The 25,805-nt window shown below is 43.9% G+C and overlaps 1 protein-coding gene across 1 annotated transcript in view; it reads left to right on the top strand.

Moving 5' to 3' along the window:
* Positions 1 to 10,651, top strand: part of LOC147725440 (janus kinase and microtubule-interacting protein 1-like) — a 1,438,523-nt gene extending 1,427,872 nt beyond the window's left edge. The window contains exon 14 of the mRNA XM_086964109.1: positions 9,632 to 10,651. Coding sequence (XP_086820235.1) covers positions 9,632 to 9,802 — 171 coding nt within the window. The 3' untranslated portion in view covers positions 9,803 to 10,651. The remainder of the gene's footprint in view (positions 1 to 9,631) is intronic.
* Positions 10,652 to 25,805: the final 15,154 nt, after the last annotated feature.

The following is a 25,805-nucleotide window of genomic DNA, read 5'->3' as shown; positions in this document are numbered from 1 at the left end:
TCTTGTAGTGTTGAGATTGTAAATTGGCCACACTTAAGACCGAATTTGATAGTTTTAATGACCTCTCTGCCTCATTTCCTGTTAGACCTAATTTCCCTCTCCACTTCTCATACATTATTTCATAATCGTCCTTTTTATGTTTACAAATTTCTTTGTATAATTGCGAGATGGAGGTTCCCCCTTCATCCCTTAAGCATTCCAGCAATTCGATTCTTTGAAAATTCATGTCTCCTCCCTGTTTCTTTATCAGAACTGACCTCACTTGTAGGTACTTAAAGAAGTGTCTATGCCCTAGGTTATATAAGCGTTGTTCCTGCTCAAAAGAGATCAGACCGCTTGCCCCTATAAGGTCCCCGATAGTTTTAACCCCATATACATTCCAGCCCTTCATAACTGGGTCATGAAATACCCCCGGCAGTGATGGGTTCCCATACAGAGGGGTATAATAATTCATTCTCCCTAGTTTTAATTTTCTCCTTATCCCAGACCAGACTGATCTTGCGGCCACCAAGGTCTTAAACCTTACTTTTTTGTGATAGCTCCTCTCCTCATATGTGAGTAGCCATTGATTAGAGTTTTTCACTACTAATTCATATACGTCTGGGACACCATCTCTACCTCTCCATCTGTCTAAAGCGCTCCCCCCCAGCATACCTCTGATGTATTGTAGGATCGTTGCCCAATAATATGCCTTAAAGTCTGGTAGCACCAGCCCACCTCTTTCTCTTTGGAGTGGCAGAAATTTTTGGCTGCGGCGTGTTTTACCCTTGGCCCAGATAAATCTATTTGTCACCTTTTCTAGCTCCCTGAACCAGCTATTGTTAAAGATCAGCGGTATGGTCCTAAATAAGTAAAGCACCTTTGGCATAAACACCATTTTAATAACGTTGCAACGTCCAATTGTTGTTAGGTGTAGGTTATTCAGTTTGTCAAAATCAATTTTGGCCTTATCTATAATGGGGCTTAAGTTCTTAGATACCACTTTGGAAAGGTCTGAGGTTATGCGAACCCCCAGATATACTGCTGTCTCTACCACTCTTGGATAGACTAAAGATATTTACTGGTTTATTACTACTTGGGTTTTGTTTACATTTAATTTGTACCCCGACAGTCTTCCAAATGCAGCCGCTTCCTGTTCTATTTCACTTAGGGCTGTCATTGGTTCGCTTGATGTTATAGCCAAGTCATCCGCATATCCTAGTATTTTAGTTTCATGCCTATTCAGTACTATGGGCAGAATGTTTCTATTCTGCTCTATCCTCCTAATGAATGTATCTATATATAGAGCGAAGAGTAGCGGGGAACAGGGACACCCTTGCCTGGTTCCTCGTCCAATATCTATTATACCACTCAGCTCCCCCATGGTTCTAACTCTTATTCTTGGGTTGTGTTATAAGGCTTTCAGAGCTCCCACAAAGCACTCCCCCAAGTTCAGCTTCTCCAACGCAGCCCAGAGAAATCCCCACGAGACCCTATCAAATGCCTTCTCAGCATCCAAAAGAATCAGCGCCATAGGGTCTCGTGAGGATGCCGTGCCATCAAATAACGTTAGCACTCTTCTGACATGTTCCGCTGTTCATCTCCCAGGTATAAACCCATGCTGCCATGGGGAGACGATCTTACCAATTACTGCTCCTAGCCTATTTGCCAGCATCTTTGAGTAGATTTTCACGTCGCTATTCATTAGGCTTATTGGCCTATAAGATCCAGGATTGGTTGCAGGCTTGTCTTTTTTCAGAAAGACTATCATGGTTGCCTCTCCCCATGACTCCGGTGGTATCGCACCCTCTTGTACATTTACAGCCAACTCATATAGTTCTTCTTCTATCTCGGCTAAAAATGTTTTGTAGAACTCCAAGGGTATAGAGTCTGGGCCTACTGGTTTGCCAGAGGGTAAGTCATAGACTGCCCTCTGTATTTCTGTTTTATTAAATGCCATCTCCAATGCCCCCTGTCCTCTGTCGTTAGTTTCTCTAGTCTGACACTCTCAAGATACCCCTCTATATCCTCGATAGATGCCGTATTGTCATCTTCATATAGTTTCTGATAATAGTCCCGAAAGCTAGCACATATATTCTCGGGTGTTGTTACGACACTTCCATTCTCAGACCTGATCTCAGAAATATCCCCTTTAGTAGCAGCCTGCCTTGTTCGGACAGCTAGCATGCGGCCTATCTGCTCACTATACTCATATTGGTCCTTTCTCCATGCCAAATACTTCCCTGCTGCTTTAGAAGCAAATAGCTCCCCAACCGCTGCCTTAGCCATAGCAAGCTCATATGTTATACTAACAATATCCTGATTCGCCCTGATTGCTCTGCTAAGTTCATGTTCTAATCTAGCAACTGCCCTTATTCTCGTTTCTACTAATTCCCTCTCTGCCTTATTCCGCCTAATTAAACACCTGATTGTCTCCCCCCTTATGCCCGCTTTCAAGGTATCCCATACTACTGCAGGTGGAGCAGAGCTTTTGTTTAATACAAAAAAAATTCTTATTCATTCTTTCATTAGAGCGGTGTATTCTGAGTCCTGTAACAAGGCTCTCTCAAATGTCCAGTTTGTCACCTTCTTTTGCGGGGCAGCGGTTGTAATATCTAAGAAGAGAGGGTTATGGTCAGACATTACCCTGGGTAGTATGCTAAACTTTGCGGTGGATGCTACAGCAGGTGATACCAAAAAATAGTCTAGCCTTGCTAAGACCTTATGAGGGGCAGAATAATATGTACTACCGCTCCCTAAGTTATTTTGCAGCTCCCATATATCTACTAGACCATTATCACACATCAGTTGAATCAGTGCTCTGTGGCTTCTCTTCTTCCGACCGGAGAATTTCCCCGGGTCGTTCTTCCACAAGCCATTTAGTCCATTAACATTTAAGTCTCCACAAACTATTATTGGCAGGGGCCAATTGGCTATTTCTAAGTTAACAGAGACCATAACTTCTATAATGAGCATAATGTGAAATTGTAGTTCTGTATCTGGCATTCCACCAATACCCATCTACCATATCTGTCTGATTTTTGACTATTAACAACCACCCATCCATGCTTTGCTAAGATCGCTACCCCTCTTGTTCTTGTTCCTTGCGTCGTATACGATACTAATTGGTATCCCAGCTGTTCTAAGAGTGCCTTTTGAGAGGCCTCTATAAGTGTTTCTTGCAGGCAAATCAGCTCAGCATGAAGTGTTCTTAAATATTCCCTCATAGCTCTTCATTTCCTGCCATCATTTAGTCCGCAAACATTCAGCGAAGCTATCCGCATAGTCATTTCTGGTTTTTTTTCCCGCTCCCCCAGTTAGTTTTTGTTAACCTGGCGTCTTTAGTTTCTTCTATAGACTGATGTGATGAGATTTTTTCCCCCCATTCTTCCCTCCCCGACCCTCTCTTATTTTCCCCTGACCCGTCCCTCTTCTCGCTCCTCTCCCCCACTACCTGTTCCCCTCCCTCTGTCCCCCTCCCTTCCCCCCTTACCATCCTATGAGGCTTGCTGGGTCCCCGAGTACCCAGGTATGGGCGTCAGTGTGGTCAGAGTGCCCCTCAGTGCGTCCCGCGGGTAGGTCCTTATACTTTTGGTCGTATCGGGTGGGTGGGGTCAAATAGTGCCATCAAATATTTGCCCCAAACCATTATGTGAATACACCAAATTTTCTATACATTTATTCATTACCCCCACCCCCCCCTCCACAACCCCTTTTGATTGGTCCCCATGTTTTTTTTTTCATAGACAGCTTGCTGATTTGCGTTTATATTCTTGAATTCCCTTTCTCAGTTGCTGAGATTTCTCTTAGGTAAGCTTTGGCTTGAATTTCACTTGAGAAACTTCTTGTTGATCCCTTATATATTATTTTTAGCCGTGCTGGGTTTTGCAGGTAGACTGTTGCTCCAATTTTTTCAAAAGGTGCGATTAATTGTCTCATTCTCCACCTTCTCTCAACAGTTGCATGGGCGAAGTCTGGTCTGGTGAAAAACATAAAATCTTTATGTTTCCTCTGCTTTGTTGGCCATGCCAGATCATAAAGGGCTTCTCTTAGAAGGAAATTCCCAAAATAGACCAACATTGCCGGGGGATCTTGACGTGGTTTTTGTGGGTGTTTTGGTGGCGCAAGTGGGAATCGATGGGCACGCTGAATTTCTCTGTCCATGTCCCACGTACTAAGTTCCGGGAAGGCTGATTTCAGCAGATTAATCATAGAGCCCCTTGGGTCGTTCTCTTCAAAGCCTTCAGGTATTCCAAGGAATCTCAGATTGTTTCTTCTTGACCTGTTTTCGTGATCTTCCACTTTCATCATGAGGTCTTTTATGATTCCATCATGCTCATTCTCCTGTTTTTGCAGCTTGATCAAATTTTCTGCACGTGCTTCCACTGAGGCCATTCTATCAGAGATCTTGGTACAGATGTTGCCAACTTTTTTAATTGCCCCTTGTAGCTCCTCAATAGCAACGTGGTTCCTTTGGGTTTCCTTTTTAATGTCTTTATGGAAGTTTTTTATGGAGCTCAGCACTTCGCTCAGCAGTGGCTCTGCATTTGTTGCTGAGCTTTGTCCTTTTCCGGATTGTTTCTGGCTTTTTCCTTCTGGCTCAGCTAAAGTGTGGTCTTGAACATGCTCTGTTTCTTCTAGGAGCTTTAGGGTCGGACTTTTTCGTACAGGTTTGGATCTTGTTATGGCATATTCATTGTTGCTGCCAGGATCTGTGGTCTCATCATTGATTAAGTTAGCTCTTCTCCTTTTGTCTCTCGCCCTCTTTTTTTCCCGTTTTTTTCCTTGAATTCGAGCTTTGGCATGTTTCACTACGTTTCCTGGATTTGTTAGAGTCTAGAATCTCAAAGACTGTTGCTTCTAATATTTGTTCATCATTTGTTTCGCTTGTTTCACTTGTTTTACTTGAAGTGGACATTCCTGTTTCATATGTGTCTGATTCCGAGTCCTCTTCAGAAAGCGCAGTATTACCAAGCTCAGGGGGGAATGTTTGCGTGCGTGACGAGGTGGGGGTTTGTTTTTGGGCTATATTTTCCCCATCCACACCAATTCGCTCTACAAGCGTGTTTGGTTCAACCCCACTGGTAACTTTCGCGCTGTCTGCTTGGTTGTTTTTTTGTTTAATAATTTCAGTAGCTTCGTTTAGTCCTTCCTTGGCTACTGGGATGAAAATGTTAGATAGCCGAGGCTGAGAGAGGGTTGGGGATCTAGTATTTTTAGCAGCAGCTTTCAAGTTTTTTATTGCCTGCAGTCTCTGAGCCTTTTTAGCCATTAATTCCAGGTTAGCTTTGTCCGCTGTATCACTTCCCTTCTCTTTGTCTTTCTCTCTGTCGTTCTCTTTCTGTTTTTGTTTCGCTTTTTCTCTATCCTTGTCCTTGTCCTTTTCAGTATTTTTGCTTTTATTTTTGATTTTATTTTTATCAGTCTCTTCAGATATAGCTTTCTCCACATTATTTTCCTTGGCTTTGGATCCTCTGGTTTCAGGCCGTCTTTGTGTGTCCTTATTTTCCTGCAGGGTGTGGCTTTTTATACTCTGTGTGGTTTTTATATCTTCCCTGTGTTTCCTGGACTCTCTGTGCTTTCTAAGTCTTTCTAAGTCTTTGTCTGGGGCTTCAAGGTTCTGCATCTGCGACTGTATCTCTTGCACATTTCGAATTGCTCCCTCCTCTCCTTTTACCCCCTCTTTCTAGATTAAGCAGCGATGAGTTTTGGGCAGCTATTCCAGCCATATCCTTTATCTGTGTTTGCTCTGGTGCAGACGATCCTTTATTTGGTTTTTTATTTTTTATTATTGCTTTTATGGAAGCCAAGTCTCTTTTTTTAGGTACTATAAAAGATCGGTTGTGAACTTTGAGGAAGCTTGGGGCTTGAGCTCGGGTAGGATTATAGATTTGCTTCGTTATGTAAATTTTTAGTTCCACCTTAATTTTGATCACAGATTTGGAGGTAATATCTGTGCTCTCTGACTCTGCCAGTGGACCGTGCTCCTTTGGACCCACTGCTTGCCCTGCTTGCTCTGCTTGCTGCGTCGTTCCTGTAGCTGTAGCTGTTCCTGTGTATCCCACACTCTCCAGTTCCTGCTGTTGGAGCTGCTGTGGCTGCTCTCTTTTCATTTGATCCTTTTCTTAGTGTTTCGCCACCTTTTGCCTTTTGCCTTTGTCTTTTGCCTTTATCTTTATCTTTCTTAATTTTCATCTTGTTATCTTATCTTATCTTTCTTATCTTATCTTTCCCCCCCTTCCCCTGGTTGTTCAATTGAATATTATTAGCTGTCGGCCAATCGGCTATCGGACAGCACTTCCGTGTCTCCCTCGCAACGTTGCCTGCAACACGCAGCACACACAGCCCACGTGGTTTAAAAACGTGGCCTGCAAGTCTGCAGATGACGCCTGATGTCGTGCAGGGGAAGGAGGGTATTTTGACGTGCGAGCGCCATAGAGCTGATGGAGGGAGCCCAGAGAAGAACCAGGTAAATAAGCAGTTAAGAGAGAGCGAGAGCGATAAGGGAAAAAAAAGAGAGGAGGATATATATGCTAATATTCAAAATCTCCAAAATCGCTAGACGGTAGGTGCTAGTTGCTGACACCGAGCCGCTTGTTTTGCTCAGTCCCGCTCGGTTTCTTACTTCTATTAGCACTACGCCTGGCTCCCTTCTCTTCCCATTTCCTGCACTTTCGTTTTGGGTAGCAACAAACGATTTAATACAATTCCGTGCAGTTCAGTAGTTTAATACAATTCCGTGCAGTTCAGTAGTTCAGTAGAGATGCGTGCACGTACGATCCCATGAATCCCATGGAAATCAGGGAGGCAGAGAAAACAGTAGGGAAAACAGCAGGGAAAACTACCGATATTGTTTGTTAGTGGCACAGTCTGATCTGATTCAATTTGATACTTCAAAACTTTAGTACTCACGGCTCTGAGGCATGCGCCGCACAGAAGTGTGCTCAGAGGGATGTGCTTGAATAAAATGCTTGAATAAAATGTTGGAGACGCTATTGATATTATCACATATCGTCCGTGCCTCTGCCCTTTGCCTCCACAGTCACACAGCCCTCTTAATAGCTTTTTTCAGCTGTCTTTGTGCGGACTCCTCGCGGCCCTTGTATTTCTTGCTCCTCTCCTTTCTCCTTTCTCCTCCCGGCCTTTCAGCTCTCAGTTTTCCTTCCTCTGCACAGCTATCCCAGTTTTTCCACGTATTTTATTTTCCCCACCAGTTCCAGCTCAAGTTAGTTAGGCCCAGCTCAGCTTCGCGTTTTAAGCAGCATGTCTTTATCTGTCACCTCTCATATAGCATTCATATGGGGAGAACAAAGCAAGATAAAGGGGACCAGACCCACGGAGCGATGCTGCTGCGTCCTCTCACTCTGGCACCATCTTGCCTCTGGGGTATCTATTCCAAGGGTGAGGAATCTATAACTACGATCTCATTCAGATGAACAAGTTACTTACCTTCAGTAATAAGGTATCTGTAAGAGACGTATGTAGTTATAGATTCCTTACCACCCCAACGATCCTCTCCGTTCTGCGAACTGACTTCTAGGGATAGGAACTTACTTCCAGGGCCCTAGTTATGTGCACCATGGTCAGTGTCTTGCATGGCTCTGCGCTACTGGCGTGGAAAGTAGTGTCAGAACTGACGTCAGTGCGCAGGGGCCGCATCTAAATAGAGACCACGGCGTCTTCCTGGTGAACACGATACCGACGACAGACGCAGAGTCAACCAACACCACCTACCGATGCGCAGGGGTACTGGTAAAGGAAAATTCTCTGGAACCAGTCTGACACCTGAGGATAATTCTAAAGGTAAGGAATCTATAACTACATATGTCTCTTACAGATACATCGTTACCAAAGGTAAGTAACTTGTTCTTTAAAGGACATGTAGAAAACAACATGTGGCTACTATTATTCTTAGCATCTTCTTCTATGCCTAAACTGGGCAACCATTAATTATTTTCTTAATGGCCCTAGCAAAGCACCTCTACCAATACTACCATCTCCTGCATTTATAGTAGTGAAAAATGGCAGCCTGCTGTATGTTTTAGGCAAAAAACCTCTTTGAGGCGTTCAGTTAAGTAGTCAATGAAGTAATGTACTCTACAAAGCACATACAGCTTTCAGTCAAGTATAGAATGAAGTAAAGTACTCTATGAAGCATATACAGCATTCAGTCAATTAGTCAATGAAGTAATGTACTCTACGAAGCATATACAGCTTTCAGTCAATTAGTCAATGAAGTAATGTACTCTACAAAGCACATACAGCTTTCAGTCAAGTAGTCAATGAAGTAATGTACTCTACGAGGCACACACAGCTTTCAGTCAAGTAGTCAATGAAGTAATGTACTCTACGAGGCACACACAGCTTTCAGTCAAGTAGTCAATGAAGTAATGTACTCTAGAAGGCACACACAGCTTTCAGTCAAGTAGTCGATGAAGTAATGTACTCTACGAAGCATATACAGATTTCAGTCAAGTAGTCAATGAAGTAATGTACTCTATGAGGCACACACAGCTTTCAGTCAAGTAGTCAATGAAGTAATGTACTCTACGAAGCATATACAGATTTCAGTCAAGTAGTCAATGAAGTAATGTACTCTACGAGGCACACACAGCTTTCAGTCAAGTAGTCAATGAAGTAATGTACTCTACGAGGCACAAACAGCTTTCAGTCAAGTAGTCAATGAAGTAATGTACTCTATGAAGCATATACAGATTTCAGTCAAGTAGTCAATGAGGTAATGTACTCTACGAGGCACACACAGCTTTCAGTCAAGTAGTCAATGAAGTAATGTACTCTACGAGGCACACACAGCTTTCAGTCAAGTAGTCAATGAGGTAATGTACTCTACGAGACACACACAGCTTTCAGTCAAGTAGTCAATGAAGTAATGTACTCTACGAGGCACACACAGCTTTCAGTCAAGTAGTCAATGAAGTAATGTACTCTACGAGGCACAAACAGCTTTCAGTCAAGTAGTCAATGAAGTAATGTACTCTATGAAGCATATACAGATTTCAGTCAAGTAGTCAATGAGGTAATGTACTCTACGAGGCACACACAGCTTTCAGTCAAGTAGTCAATGAAGAAATGTACTCTACGAGGCACACACAGCTTTCAGTCAAGTAGTCAATGAAGTAATGTACTCTACGAGGCACACACAGCTTTCAGTCAAGTAATCAATGAAGTAATGTACTCTACGAGACACACACAGCTTTCAGTCAAGTAGTCAATGAAGTAATGTACTCTACGAGGCACAAACAGCATTCAGTCAAGTAGTCAATGAAGTAATGTACTCTACGATGCGCAAACAGCATTCAGTCAAGTAGTCAATGAAGTAATGTACTCTACGAGGCACAAACAGCTTTCAGTTAAGTAGTCAATGAAGTAATGTACTCTACGAGGCACACACAGCTTTCAGTCAAGTAGTCAATGAAGTAATGTACTCTACGAGGCACAAACAGCTTTCAGTTAAGTAGTCAATGAAGTAATGTACACTACAAAGCATATACAGCTTTCAGTCAAATAGTCAGTGAAGTAATGTATTCTACGAGGCACACACAGCTTTCAGTCAAGTAGTCAATGAAGAAATGTACTCTACGAGGCACACACAGCGTTCCTATTTCTAATCCACTGTTCTGTTGTGATTTAGATCCACAGGTTAGAAGTTGAAGAGAACCATCTGCAGATTGAGATGCAGGACGCAAAAGACCAGAATGAGCTGTTAGAGTTCAGGGTGCTAGAGCTCGAAGTAAGAGAGTCTTTCTGTAAACTATCCAATGGAGCTGAAATTCTCTTTGAACCCAGACTGAAATATTTGTAAAGTATATTGCTGTTTAAAGCTTGGAAGCCACTCCAGTTCTACCTTTTTAACTGTCATTTTTGGGCGGGTGTGTATTTGAATTGCCTTAATTTGTAAATAATAGATGTTAAACTTTAACATGTAAAGAACTAATATTTATCTATGCCTGGCATGTTTTGTTATGCATCAAATAAAATTTATTTGTTTTGCTGGTTTTGCCTTTTTTTTTATTTCTGTTCCGCTGCCATGACACCTCACTCCTGCATGCAAGTTTCCCTGCCATGCCCCCCTCTGGCTTGGTTGCATTACCCTAACAATAACATCCCTTGGTTACCTAACTGTACATGCACATTTCCATGAAATCCTATCTCACAATCCAATGATCTGAGTCATTTTGCATATCTTTTATTTGAAACATTAACATTATCTTTACAAGTAATACAATCCAATATAATTGACAGCAAAACAACAAAACAAAACAGTGTAATTCACTGACTTCAAAAAGCTGTAAAAGCGGTTCCCATTTGTCTTTTTGACATATTTCTTGAATGATTTGAGAGCTGCAGACAGCTTCCCTCGTGCGGCAGGCAGTTCAGAATGCTGAATTGCGATCTGCAGGCCGATGCCAATTTTACGTTTTAAAACTGGGTGTGTTTTAATGTCTCATGAATTACATAAGTGTGATGTGAGGACACAAAGTCGCCTTGTCGCTCTTTTTCATCTCTGAAATTTCTATCAACAGACTAACCAGCATTTGTGTTTTGGAAAAGCAAGGACAACTTACATCCTTTTATTTTTCCATCCAGTTCTTGTCCACTTAATCCATGCATGTATGCAATCCTTTGAACTAATAAAACACGTTTTTCACCATATCATAGCCAGTGATTTATTTTGCCTCTGCATCCAATCCTTGACGTTTGTTTTCCTCACATTACCATTTTACTTTGTAAGGATAGTATATGTGACTTAGAAAGTGGGACAAACTGTTAACAATACAAAGTATTATTTTTTTGAAAAAGTATTAACTATCACATTCGGGATCAGCAGTATAACAACAAGGTACCTTCAGTGTGGCTGAACATGGCCATTGTGTCAAGAGAGCACCTGCATTTGTGCCCATACTGTATTTGCACCTTCTGCTGCGATCTTCGATATAAGTATACATTGTCAAGCTGAAATTTTGAATATCACAGTACCAGTCCCATTTCAATTAATGGCCACAGATAATTTAAAGGTAGGTAACCACAGAACCTGGGTCCAGATGTAGCCATAACTGGCCCCAAAATAGTGACCTCAATTTATGACTAGTATTTTTGCGACAAATACTAAGTTTTACAAACCAATCTATGCACTAATAATTCGGGTTGTAATATTCCAAATTGGAGTGGGTTGCGATAGACCTACCTCATGACTACTAATGAGGTAGGTTACACATTGTAACTTACTCTGATCAGATGCAATCACAGGATGGTGGCCTTGCTGCCATGTGATTGTACTTAAATCAAGTTTTTTATTTTTTTTAAACGGACTGTGTTTGAAAAAAATACTTTTTGTGAACAATTGGTTTCAGGGTGTGCAGCTGTCCTATGAAACGTTGCCTACTATGTTACAATTTTGTTTTTATTTTCCACAAGGGAAAGGGGTCCCACGTGGACACCTTCCCTTTTGTGAACAGGTTGCCACTCCAACTGAGGACTACATATTTTTTTAGGGCTTTGCAATTGGATTTCAGTGGCAGAAGATTAAAACCCAACATACCAATTTGGCATTTGGAAGGGACACTCAAAACATAACCCTTCCAAATACTGAATCGGTGTCCCCCAGAATCCCAGTTTAGGAATCTGTAAAAGTTTACAAGTTCCTAAAATTGGATTAATATTTTTCAAAATTACATTTTCACTGTCACAAACACTGATTCTGAATACTTACTACATTTGGCCCCTTGGTCCTTTCATACCCCCGCTTATACGTGACACAGTGACCCAAGATATTTGCCATTCCGTACTTCCTTCTTAGTAGTAGTGCTTTCCTGTGATTGTACCAGGTATTGTTTGGACTCATACTTTTTTTCTCATCCAAGAGTTTAGTTTTCTCATGCCAGTGGAGTACATGCTATCTTCTCTCCTAAATTCCTCCTCCTCTCGTCTCATATTATGGCTTTAGGTTCTCAGAGCAAGACATATGATTGCTTCTTGAACTATTTTTGAAGTCCCCATAGGAACTGGCCTCTTACATATAATTTCTACTTTTGTATGTGTGTGTCATTTCACAAGACTCCTCCAATTCAACTTTTGTTTAACACTATGTTCCACTTTGACCACTCATCATTACTGATTATACTTTGTTGTTACCTTTCCCATCATGTTCCCTCCAGAAACACTGACAAAACTTCACGTGAATCTTCCCCAGAACTGTGTACGGTAGTTACACAAATCCCTTATTTTACTAGTGCCCCTCCCCCCAGTATTAGTCTCACTTTCACTGTTTCATTGTCACGTTGTGATAAGATACCTCTGAATCTCTCTCTTGCTGGCTGGTCTTAGTGATACTCTCTGGTGTACCCTGTAGAATTGGTTTTAGCACCAAAACATGAGCTTGTATTTCGCTGCCTTAAACTCAAGGAGTTGCCAACTCCTTGACCATTCTGGCAGCTTAGCTTTCATGTACTGTCCTCTTGTTTTTATTTCTTCTGAAATACCAATCCAAAGATAGATACTATGCTATCAGCATTAGTTATGTTAGATCGGTGTATTAACTTTATGTAGCTGTCTAGTTATTTTATTGTTTTGTTAGATCTACCCTTATAAAGAATTGGCGCACAAAGGAGCTTCACATTGCAATTACAATGACAGTCAAGCAAATACAACCATTCATAAGAAGTACAAAATCAAAAAAGAAAATACAGAAATTTACAGAAAACAAAGTTACCAATGTAATAAAATATATACAAGTGTTAAAAAATTATTTTCAAATCCCTCCTGGTGTGCAAAAACAATGGAGACAGAAGGACATTCAAAGGGGTGGAATCCCAGAAACCAGAAACCGCTGTAAAAAAGCTTGCAACGAACGGGTGACTTCCAGAGACTGTAGGAACTTGAAGACCTAGGGATTCTTTATTCCGAGTAGCATGATATCCTCCAGCTCGGAAGAAGAAGCACAAAAATCAAAAAGCAAATACAAAAACTGACAGAAAACAAAGTTAGCAATTACATAACATAGGGGCAAGTGTTAAAAAAGGTTTTCAAATCCCTTCTGACGTGTTTTAACAATGGAGGTGGAATTTAAGAAACAAGAAACTGCTACAGAAAAGCATGCAGTGAAGGGATGACCTTCAGAGATAGTAGGATTCTGAAGATGTAGAGTTTCTTTATTCCGAGTAGCATGATATCCTCTAACTCAGAAGAAGGCTAGAGCCCTAGTAAATAGCCCAGTTTAAAAGTGGAGCTATACACACAAAACAGACAAAAATGGAAGGGATTTTAAATTACATATCTCCAGTTCTACGAATTGAATTTTTGGTGTACCTTAAGGGTAGCTGTGACTAAATGCATGTGGATTGTCCATTCAGTAATAAACTGGAGTATACCATCTAGAAATAGGTTGAGCTCCGGTCCCACCTGGAGGTGTTGGGGTTGTCTGATTGGATGTGCCTCACCATGGCCGACCGAGAGGGTAGTCAGGAGGACCTGGAGCCTGAAAGAATAACCCAGGTGCCTTCCAAAAAGAGAAGGGGAAAAGGCATGGAAACCTGCGGCTATAATTCCCATGGTCCAGAAGAAGGTGGAGTCTGATGGAAAAAGCCCTGGAGCCGACAGGAGCACATTGCAGCACTGGGAAACCTACCTGAACTGCTCAATTGGCAGACGGAACAGGGTCCCACCAGGGAGGAATTCTACTGAGTGCGGAAGGAATGCTCTAATTTAGAGGGCCTACAGCAGCAGGCTGTGGCCTATGCAGCTGCGGACAACTCTGGTGATTTCCTAATGTTCCTAATGTACAGGCAGAATGGCTGTACATTAGGAAATCACTGTTTAGTGAATACAAGGTTCCTGAGCCTGATGCAGCCCATGTGTCGGTGGTCCCCCAGTGCCTTCAGGGCCTTACTACTGGAGGTGGCTGATGATGTTCCCCTGGCAGGTCATCTAGTGCAGGAGGAGACATTTGGCAGGCTTGTCACTCACTTTAATTGGCCCCAGATGAAGATGGCCTCAGATGTGTTATGCACCTGCCTTCCCATTACAGTGAAGAAGCTAAACAATCATCACCCCCGGCACCCTGATTCTCCGATGAACTAAAAAGGTAGAAGACCAAATGTAAAAATTTGGAACGGCAGTGGCGAAGGATCTATGAGCCCGAAGCTAAAACTGTTTATCTTACCGCCAGAAGGGCCTACCACTCCCACATGTAAGTCTGCTTGAGCCAATTTTGTTTCATCAACCTTCACCCAGGCTAAAACCTGCCCTAAAACCTTATTTAAGATGGTCAAAGAATTATCGGGCTCTGCAACCAATCAGGCACCTCCCAGCTTATATAACACCAAATGCGAGGAACTGGCACAATTCTTTTTAAACAAAGTGGAAACAATATACTCTGCATTGGCTAGCTCCATCCTCCCTTCCACACCTGCACCTATTCTAATCCCTGTCCTATCCGACCCAATACCTGAATGTTGCACTACCCTTGCTCCTGACCACACGCTTGATGGCTGGCCACTTCTGGACATAGTGACACTTACACAACTCCTTAATAGGGATCCCCTTGCGATTTACTTCCTGTCAGGGTCCTAAGGCAATTTGAACAACCATCACTGTGTTACACCTCTCGTAGGGAGTCCCTTGTTCACCCAGACTGGAAACATGCAATGGTCATCCCATTATTAAAAAAAACTAATTTGGACCCTGCGCTTCCCTCACTCCAATTTCACTACTCCCTGCTCTCTCCAAAATTTTGGAGAGACACATTAATGGACATCTTTCCAGGTTCTTCAAAACCAATGAGCTTCTTCATCCTGCCCAATCCGGCTTCAGGACCGGTTACTCTACGGAGGCCACACTTTTAGGTGTGACTGAAATGCTCCGACAAAACCTGGATGCAGGCAGAACTATGGCTCTGGTATTGCTGGATCTCGGCGCGGCCTTTGATACAGTCTCCCATACCGTACCTATTAAGGCCCTCCACTCCTCTGGGGAACTGGCTATCATCCTTTCTTTCCAATCGTAACTTCCAGGTCTTTTCATCTACTGCTAAATCTAAGCCCTACTTTTCCCCTTAAAGGGTTCCACAGGGCTCAATTCTCAGCCCCCTGCTTTTTCAAATTTATGTTAGACCCCTGGCAGTGTTGGTAGAGGATTCTGGGTTGTCGGTATTCTCATACGCCGATGACACCCAAATCATCTTTTCCCTTTCAGCAGGTAAGACCACTAAGCCATCTATCCTCAAAACAGGCCTAAGCAAAGTTATGACCTGGATGAACACTAACTTCCTAAAACTTAATGCCAAAAAAACAGAGGTCCTGGTACTGGGCAAAGATGAAGATCTCTGGTGCCCCCAACATTGGCCCCCGGAAATGGGTGCGCTCCCGCAACCCTCAGTCCAGGCACGCAATCTTGATTTCATCATCGACGATTCACTATCCATGCGTCGGCAAGTTAACAAGGTGGCCGCTACCTGTTTTACCATTTTAAAATGGTTGCGGAAGATTGTGTGGATGCTACCTGCTCATACCCAGTGCACCACAATCCAGGCCCTGGTTTTATCTAGGTTGGACTACGGGAACATCCTCTCTCTGGGCGTCAATAAGGATGTAACGCGTAAGTTGCAGCAAATCCAAAACTCTGCTGCTAGATTACTATGCAGAGTTTCCAAAACTGCTTTGGCCTCCAGGCTGCTTGGGAGCCTCCAATGGCTTTCAATGGAGAAACAGGTTGTGTTCAAGGCCCTTACTTACATGTTCCGCATTAAGCATGCTACATCTTCCCTCTACTTACAACGCCTAGCTCATCTTTACGTCCCTTCGCGTACTCTCTCCGGTCTTCCACACTTCAAGTTCATTCCAAGTCCCTAAGACCAGACTCTCCTGTATGGGAGGGCACTCCTTCTCATACTTCGGTCTGTCTTATGGAATGCTCTGCCTCTGTCCCTCCGTACACAACCTAACCTTCTCTTGTTCCGCAAATCCCTGAAGACCTGGCTCTCTGGCCAGTAGTTTCACTCCCGTCTCTTTGCTGTTCCTTCACTGCGCCGGAAAACCCTTTTTGGGTAGCTGTTGCGCTGACACATAAATTTAAATAAATAAATAAATAAATAAGTCATATTCCACCTGCTAAGCCGGTGGGAAGTCAGGAGGGAAGTGCAAGGCTCTTCTGATTCCCCTTCTAGTCATTGCCACTTTTTGTGAGAGGGTGGGCATTGACATTGTTGGATCTTTGGATCCAAGCACAGCCCTGAGAAACAAGTTGATCCTGGTATTGGAGGACCATCCCACCCAGTGGATGTATGACATCACAACTCATGCTTTTACCACGCATGCTTTTACAACACAAGTATTACAACGCAAACCTTTACAACGCATAGCGCTTTGGGGTGCTGGATAGTGAATAGTTTAATTTACTATTCCAACTCCAGTCCCCGTGGACACTAGGGAAGGTGTTGGATAGTAAATTAAATCTATTCCCTATCCTAGAGTGCCCCCCAGCGCAATGCGTTGTAATGGTTTGCGTTGTAATAGTTGCGTCGTAAAGGCACTTCGTGGTAAAAGTTGCGTTGTAAAGGATGTTCCCCCACCCAGTATCTGGAGGCTATACCCTACGGACAGTGATTGTGCCCTCGGTGGCCAGGGCACTGATGGGAATATTTACCCAATGAGGTAATATCCTACCACGATACCACCCTTATGACAGCGTACATGAAATCCAGGTGGGACAAGTGTGGTGTAACATACAAGTTCTCCACACACTATCATCCCCAAACAAATTGGCTTGTCGCATGAATTAACAAGACTCTTAAAGCCATGGGCTTATCAGAGCCCTTGAGTAGGAAGTGGGACGTTCTCCTGCCATGCCTTTTGTTTGTGTACCAGAAGGTGCTGCAGAAGGGGGTTGGATTAATCCCCTTTGAACTTCTGTATTGGCACCCTGTCAGAGGGCCTCTCAGTCTGGTTAAGGAGGGTTGAGAGCCGTAGAAAGCCCACAGGATGTAGTCAGCTTCATGCTGGGCCTTTGCACCTTGATGAAGCACTTGTAGAAGAAGGTAAAGGAGAATCTAGAAGCCAGACAGGAGGTTATGAAACTGTAATATCACCAGAAGGCCTCCCTGGTCGAGTTTCAGCTTAGCCAAAAAGTGTGGGTGATGGAGCCTGTGAGGCCAAGACAGATGGTCTAGGCCCTATGAGGTGAAAAAGCGCATCGGGAATGTCACCTACATGGTCAGCCTCAGGATCCCCGGAAACCCTTTACGGGTCTTGCATGGATCTTTTGGCTCATGAAAAGAGACTTAAGAGAACTGGAACTGAAAGCAAATTAGGCAGGTTCCAGCAGCATTGGTGGCAGCATAATCACAGTGTCTGAAGGAGATAAGAAAGTCTGGATCCACAAAGACCTGATACCCAGTTATGTGATGGGGATGACATTGATAAATGGTTTTGAGCTTACGAGGTGACCCTGAGAGCACATAAGACCCCAGAGGAGCACTGGGGGTGACCCGTGGAACCATTTACCTCCAGTGTCAAGGAGCATTCTTCTGACCGTAGAAGTAAAGGATCAAACTAGGTACACACCCATGAAAGCCACTCTTCTAGCCAAATGTGGATTTACCTGTGAAAAGTACCACCAGTTGTACGGGTACAGCCACAAATATCCCATTCAGTCTTGGATGGATTACCTGGACTATTTTAACAAGGCAGTGAATTGCTGGTGAGGGATAGCAAAGTTAATGATTACAGTGGGCTGTACAACTTGATTCTCAGGCAGCTCATACTCAAAACATGCTTTACAGAGCTGCGCTGGCACCTAGTGGACAGCAAGTTGACTGACCTCAGGAAGCTTGCTGAGGAGGCAGACATGTGGGTCAGCACCAGAATGTCTGAAAAGGTATCGGGTGGTCAGGGGTCTCCCCAGAAGAGATAAGAGGGAGAACAACTTAAAAGTAAGCATTTCTAAAAGGCTCTCAAAAAAATTCCCTAGGGAACTGTAGTAACCAGTCCCAGTTTGAACTCAGGGAGAATGGATTCTATGACAGACAAGGAGGTTTGTCCCCAATTCACAGAGTGTTAAAGTATTAGCACTATGAGGGAGACACAAAATGTCCCAAGCTGACACCCCCCCCACCCCCCACGGTGGACAAACACCTGTGTTGGCAAGTGTAGCAATTAGGGAAATTCTGGTCCCATTTAGATTTGGGGAGCAGACAGAGTGACCCTAATGTGACATCACCTACTCATGGGGAAGGCCATATATTGGACCATATTTTTTCCAACGATCCACAGTTCTCACAGTATGTGAACCAATCCCAGTCCCTTGGTCAGACCACTCGCTAGTCATTTTCAGCCTACCAAAACCTATGTAACAGACAAACGCCAAAGCCCAAACTATTACGACTAGAAGTTGGGCCAAACTGGCCCCTACAACCTGGCAAAGGTCCTGAGGGACAACACTCCCATTTTGCTGGCAAATTAGAAGAGAAATACCAACAATGGGAAAACTGGATCACCCAGTCTGCCGATATATGTGTTCCAAAGAGAACCATAAACAGTAAAACTCATCCCAGAACAACTCCATGGTTTAATGAACAGCTCTCCGCATTGAAAAAGCAATGCAAGAAATTAGAGAGACTCTGGAGAAAATTATGACCCTGCCCTCAAATCTGAATACAAACTAATAATCAGGACATATCATAACGAAATTAGGAGAGCCTAAGTTAAATATTATGAGGATAAAATCTCCCTGTCAGTCAATTCACCTAAAGGGCTATTTAAAGTGGTAAAAACCCCAACTAGTCCCCATGAAAGCACCAACACTCCCCCTGCATCTGTTGAGAGACGCAATGACATAACAGCTTTCTTTTTTTTAAATTGACAGAAATATATGAACGATACCCATGAAACAAGGAATCTGACTTAGTTAAAAATATCCACCCTAACATTAGCTAAATTTCCTAGAATTCATCCAGTACTCCCACATATTCTGGCGAAGGCCCTGGAGATCATTCTACCATCTGTAACGGAACTACTAAACTTATCTTTAGATACGACTTTCGTCCCCGAACCTTGGAAGCACGTGATCGTCAGGCCACTACAAAAAAAAGTCAATCTCGACCCTACCATATACAACATATTGAGCTCTATCTCCCTTCTACTGTACCTCGGCAAACGTTTGGAGAAGCATATAAATCACATACTGGCAACTTTTTAGAGACCAACTATTCCTTCATCCCACTGAAATGGGCTTCCGTGCCTCTCATAGTACAGAGTCAGCACTACTGACTGTCACAGACGAGCTAAAGGAGATACTAGATGTGGGTGGCTCAGCTGCTATCCTCCTACTGGATCTCAGTGCAGCATTTGACACCGTAGATCACACTATCTTAAAAAATAGACTTTCGTCCGCCTTTGATTGTGTTAATCACTCCAAACTTTGGGCAATAATGGTGAATGCACTAAGTCGTTCAGCATAGTTAGAGGTGTGAGGCAGGGCTGTGTCCTTGCACCTTTTCTGTTCTCACTTTATATCAACAATGTGGGTAATGCCCTGGCCCTTTATGCAAGGGACCTGGCCCAGGTAGGACACTGCCCTTTGCCCGTTCTTCTCTATGCTGACGATGTGGTACTGATGGCGCGCACCCCAAACTCAATGTAGCTGGTACTTCACGACTTTGTTAAATACATGCAGGATCTTGACCTCCATGTAAACCAGGCAAAAACTTTTGTAATGAAGTGTTGGAAGAAACCTGGTAACACACGAGCTATGAGAATTAAGGACTCCATTATTAAATCCACCAACACCTTCTCATATCTCAGTGTGTTATTTGACAAATGCGGCTCCTGGAATCAACCTGTTAAAACAAGGTCGCTACTTTTTAGAAGTGCCTGCATGGCACTACGTAAATTTGCTCTGAGATTGGTCACAAATCCCCTTACGGAAAAGCTGATCATCATTAATAAGGCCCGGTGTGTTACCAAAGCTAATAATGGGGCAGGGATCTGGGGACACGTGACCTGCAAGCCAATCTAGTTAGTGGGAAATGAGTTTTTAAGATACTTGCTTGCTACTCCTAAATCTACATCAACGTTTGTCTGTCATGCAGAGCTGGGACTACCTTTTCTTACAGATGTAATTAAGACCAAGCCCATACTTTTGAGGCATAAATTGTGGACATCTGAGTATACTGGCTTTAATCTACTTGTCATTAGGGACTGCCTAAACTCTACTCAATAAAATATGTAGAGAGATTTTGCACCGATTTGGGGCACCCAGAATGTTTTAATAATCCTGAAAGCTTAGTGAAACTAAACAAGAAAGACCTTAAAACTGACTGTTTAGAACACCTGGAGAATAACAGGCTGTGAGAAGAACTATTGAAAGGTTCTGTTCAAAGAAACCAGCTAATTCTAATTAGTTATGATACTCAATTATATCTTATCCAGGTCCCACACCAAAAGCATAGATATGTTTTAACATGTTTTAGGATGGACATTTTTCACCGCATGGTTACGTTTCCAGATGTAAACGATTGGTCCTCCACTTTATCCAAGTGTCCATGCAATAATGTTTCAGCACAGACAACAATGCACGTTGTTCCCTTCTGCAAATGTTATAACATAAGGAGGAGGCATTTTATATTAAGTTACCTAAAGCATCAAGATTTTCATCAATGTCGTCCAGCTTATCTATTTTTGCAGTCCCTTTCGACAATTGATATCTGCCTAAGAATGTCAGCCTTTCTGCGGAGTGCAATTTACGCTAGGAAGTCTGTTTTATGAACTGTGTGATGATCTACATGAAATTTTTGCGGATTGGTGATTGCTTCAGGTGAGCCTGAAAGGCAGGTATGGCGGCCCAGTATTACTGATGCGCTTACCTTCCTGCTGCTCCTTGATAGTACACCATAAATGTTTTAAAGATATAAGTTATACATTTCTTTTTTAATTGACTGTCAAATGGACATATGGAAAGGTCTGTTGTTTTATAATTATGGGATGATCTGTATGTGTTTGGAATCCTGTTTCTAAGGTATTGTCTTATTTTTTTTAATTTGTTGTATTATGCAAATATGGTCTGGTATCTTCTTGACTGATTAAAGATTAGAATACGACTAAGGGAAGTAGGTATTCAGGGCAAAGCCATGGACCGGCTTGCCTCTTTCCTGGAGAACAGAACCTTCCAAGTGATGCAAAGGGACTGTTTCTCAGATTGCCTCCAAATCACATGTGGTGTCCCTCAGGGCTCATCCCTTAGCCCTACTCTGTTTAATATCTATGTACAATAGCTTGCCAATGTAGTACAGGAATTCGGCATATCAGTGGTGGCATATACCGATGACACCCAGTTGGTAGTGTCTCTGACAAACGGCTCCAATCCAAGCAATCATCAACTGATCCACTGTCTTGAAAAAGTGGTAAACTGGATGTCAAACAGCTGCTTGAAGCTGTATGGTGGGAAAACAGAGCGTATGATACTGGGGAATCTGGACACTCACGCACCCCTGACACAGGGGCCCAACTGTATGGGAGCTCCACCTACCCTAAACCAGCTATAAAAAACCTGTGAGTTTGGTTGGAGGACACGCTTACTATGGACTGTCAATCTTGGAAGCTATCAGGAATTTTCTTCTCGCTTCTCAGGAAGATTATTGAAGTTATTTCTGTACACCTGATGAAAACTATGATTCACTCCCTTTTAATCTCACGCTTGGATTACGGCAATTCTCTGTATCTGGGCTCACCTAAGTTTGTAACAAAGAGCTTCCCAAGTGGTAGAGAACACGGCAGCTCGACTCTTATTAAAATCCCTGTTCGCGTATCTACTAAAGAACCACCCAAACAGCTGCACTGGTTGGCCATCGACGCCAGAGTCAAGTTCAAAACCCTCTGAATGGCACATAGGGCTATCAATAATAAAGGTCCTGTAAAGCTCAGGAATCTGATATGTAGGTATATCCCAAGCAGACACCTAAGATTCTCCCAACAACAGCTCCTCAAGGCAACCAGAGTCAAAAGGGCAAGATGGGGTGGCAGATCATTTGCCCATCTGGTACAAAAGCTGTGGAATGCTCTCAAACTTGAAATTAGAGCCCTACCTAACAAAACCTCCTTCAGGAAAAACTTAAAGACCTGGCTATTTACTCGCTAAGTATGTGAAGGCTCATGGCTGTACAACTGAACCTCTTTAGCGCTGTGAAAATCCTGTGTAGCAATACGCTCTGCAAATCCCAAACATAAACATATTGTCCCTAGGGAATAAGGAGATGGTGACAAAAGCCCATATGCCTGCCAATACTTCTAACTACAGGAAGTGGGTCACCATCAATGGGCAACAGATGGGCACTCTGAGGGACACAGGCAGCAGCATGACTACTGGGAGGTGTCAGCTGGTGTCCTCAGAGGAGGTCCTTCCTTACACATTCTACCAAGTCTTAGTTGCAGGGAACTGTGAGAGTCATCTACCGGTGGCTCTGGTTCCCTTAGAGTGGGAGGGGCTCGGGTTCTCAGAAAAAGTTGTGAGCCCTGCCATGCCTGTAGATTGTCTGTTAGACAACGACCTGGAGCACACTATCTGGAAGGAGGTAGTGCTCAGGTTACACTTAGAGACGTTGGGATTGCCTGAATGTGTCTGTATGACCACAAGGTCCATGGCTGCCAAGGAAGGGAGTCAAGGGTGCCTGGAGCTGGAACAATGGCCGAGGTAGCTGCCAAGAAGACTAGGGGCAAGGGGTGTGGGAAACCATCCCATGAAGTTCCCGCTGTCCCGGTTCATGGGGTACCTGAAGACTATGCTCCTGAGTCTACAAGGATGGACATAGCCGTCCTGGGTGATCTGCAGAAGGTTGCTGGATGGCAATTTGAGGTTGGGCCCACCAGGGAGGAATTCTGAAAAACGCACAGGGAATGCCCCATTCTGAATGGCTTGAGGTGGCAAGCTGAGGCTCAGTCAGCAGGTGACACTTCTGGGGGTCACTTTATTTATTGGGAGAATGATCTCCTACATGGCAGGCCTATGGTCCCTGGGCATGGGGCAGCCCGTGTGCTGGTGGTCCCCCAGTGTTACATGACCTTCCAACTGGGGTTGGCTCCTGACACTCCCCTAGCAGAACATCTAGGGCAAGACAAAAACCTAGATTCTATTGGCCCCAGATGAAACAGCCTCAGATGCATACTGTAGATCCTATCCCACTTGCCAGGCCAGTAGAAAGTCAGGGAAAAGGCCCAAGGCTCCCCTAACTAACTTACCTGTAGTTGGCACTCCCTTTGAGAGGGTAGACATAAATATTGTTGGCCGTTAGACACCAAGACAGCTTTAGGCAACAGGTTTATCCTGGTACTAGCAGCCCGTCCCGACGTTGTCCGGGAGCAATTAGGCTTCAGGGCCCCCGCCCGCCCCGACGTTGTCCGTGGGTCCCCCGGAGCCTTCCTCCATATATTGCAGTATTATACCTCTATGTATATTTGTATGCTTTTGTAACCTGCACACGTCACTTTTTCCTCCTGTAATGCAGTATTATACCTCTGTGTTTACTTTGTACGCTTTTGTAACATGCACACATAACTTTTTCCTCTTGTAATGCACCATTTGGCTCACTTTTCAAATGCTCCGTTTGCTTCCTCTTGCTCACGATGTACGCTTTTGTAACCTGCACATAGAACTTTTTCCTCCTGTAATGCACCGTTTGGCTCACTTTTGTAATGCTCCGTTTGCTTCCTCTTGCTCACGATTGTCATTTTTGCTTCATTTTTCCACCGCTCGCCGCTCCTAAATAAATAAATAAATAACCTACCTCATCCGCCGCTCACCGCTCCTCCCCGCCTGTCCGCCGCTCCTCACCGCCTGTCCGCCGCTCCCCACCGCTCCTCCCCGCGCCATGTCCGTCGGTCCTCCTCGCGCTACTGGACGCCGTTCCTCCCCACACTCCTCACGTCAGCACGCACGTCGCGGCCGGCGCTCCTTCCAAGGGACTACTTTTTTTTCTGTAAATTTTTTAAATAACGTATATTTATTACGTTTATATAGCCTATGTCCATCTGCACACCCTCACGATTACAACGATGTATCGGGTGTGTGAATTGGCGCTGTGGTTCCCGAGTTTACCCGCCTCAAAGGTTCAAAGTTCTTCCTTTATAATAGTAGTATAGATTGGTGAACTATGCTACTCGCTACCTAGAGGCAATTCCTCTGAGGTCAGTGACTGCATCTACGATAGACAGAGCCCTGATGGGGATTTTTACCCTTGTGGGTTCCCGAAAGAGCTAGTGTCTGACACAGATACTAATTTCATGTCAGCATACATGAAGTCCATTTGTGATGAATGTGGAGTAATTTATAAGTCCTCCATACTCTATCATCCCCAACCAAAAGGTCTTGTGGAGAGATTCAACAAGACCCAAAAATGCATGATATGGGCCTACCGAGCCCATGAGGCGTAATTGGGAAGTCTTTGCTCAATGATTAGAGCGGCAGACCCTGATGCAGGGGTCTAGCCCGGGACCAGGGTTCAATTCCCCGCCTCGGCGGGTCTTGGGCTCAAAATTCCATGGACCTGATAATTCTCGCCTCGGTGCCTATTCCAATCATGGAGTCCCACTCTGCAACTCTGGGCAATAGCTTGCTTAATCTCCACAACGGCCCCCACAACGCTAAGGATGCCTGGCCTCCACCTTGGGGGTGCCCAGGAGTGGACGCCTCACAGGGAAAGCCAGGATGGGTTCCACAGCGGTATTCGTACAAGCGCCTTGAGACCCTTGCGGGTGAGTAGTGCGCTATACAAGTATCAATTTACATTTACAATTTACATTTGCCTACAGGGAGGTGCCACAGAAGTGGGTTGGGTATAGACCTTTAAACTTCTCAATGTCCACACTGTTAGGGTACCTATTAGCTATGTAAGAGAGGTTCCCCTCAGGATGCATCACTCTGCATCAAGATGCATTGCTTCTGGAAGAAGGTGAAGAGCAATCTCGAGGCCAGTCAAGGACTTATGAAACTCTGGTAGAGTTTCAACCTGGCCAGATAGTTGGGGGTATGGAGCCTGTGGAGACCAGAGCTTCCCAGGATCGCTAGACAGGCCCATTTGAGGTGAATGAGCAGTAGGGGAAGTCCACCTACCTGGTAGATCTCAAGACCCCCAGAAACACCTTAACAGTGGACCACCTCAAACCACACTTTGAGAGGTCCGAAGTCAGTATGCTTTTGGTGATTTACAAAGGGTTGGAAAAGGAGAGTGAGCCTCTCCCTGATCTCCTGTCTGCCCAAGAGCATGATGGGTCAGTATAGGGTGCCAACCTCTTCCCTACTGTAAGAAATTGGGTTACTGGTTGAGGGGGATGAAACCCTTCTTAAGAAGCAATCACAATTCTTCTCAGGGTGACACCACAAGCATACCCTAAATTAAACTGTATTCCATCCTAGGTGAGCTTGGCACAGAGCAGTGAGGCTTAACTCAGAGATAATGTGTAAGACAATTATGCAACACTTCAAATAGTAAAACATTGCAGGCATACCACAAAAGGAGCCCACATAAGGATTAGAAAAATAGACTGCTTTTTAATAAATAAACCACAACCAAAACAACAAAAATAAAATTAGTAAAACAGGAGATATTGAATGTTAAATTGTTTAAAAGGCGTAAAGCACCAAGTGTGGATATCTGGCTGCGCTGGACCGGGACAAAGTCACAAGTTCAGGCAGACCGCGAGGGGGTGCAGGCCGCGAAAGGGACCCATTAGGGCCACTGAACTGAGTACCTGAAATCCTGGTGTGCATATCGATGCGATGCCTGGATCCACATTGAGGATGCGTCGCACAGTCGAAGCGATGCA

The sequence above is a fragment of the Lissotriton vulgaris genome, chromosome 3_2 (genome assembly GCF_964263255.1).
Source record: "Lissotriton vulgaris chromosome 3_2, aLisVul1.2, whole genome shotgun sequence".
Taxonomy (NCBI): domain Eukaryota; kingdom Metazoa; phylum Chordata; class Amphibia; order Caudata; family Salamandridae; genus Lissotriton; species Lissotriton vulgaris.
The sequence above is the reverse complement of the archived record's forward strand: the minus strand, read 5'-3'. Positions and strand labels throughout refer to the sequence as shown.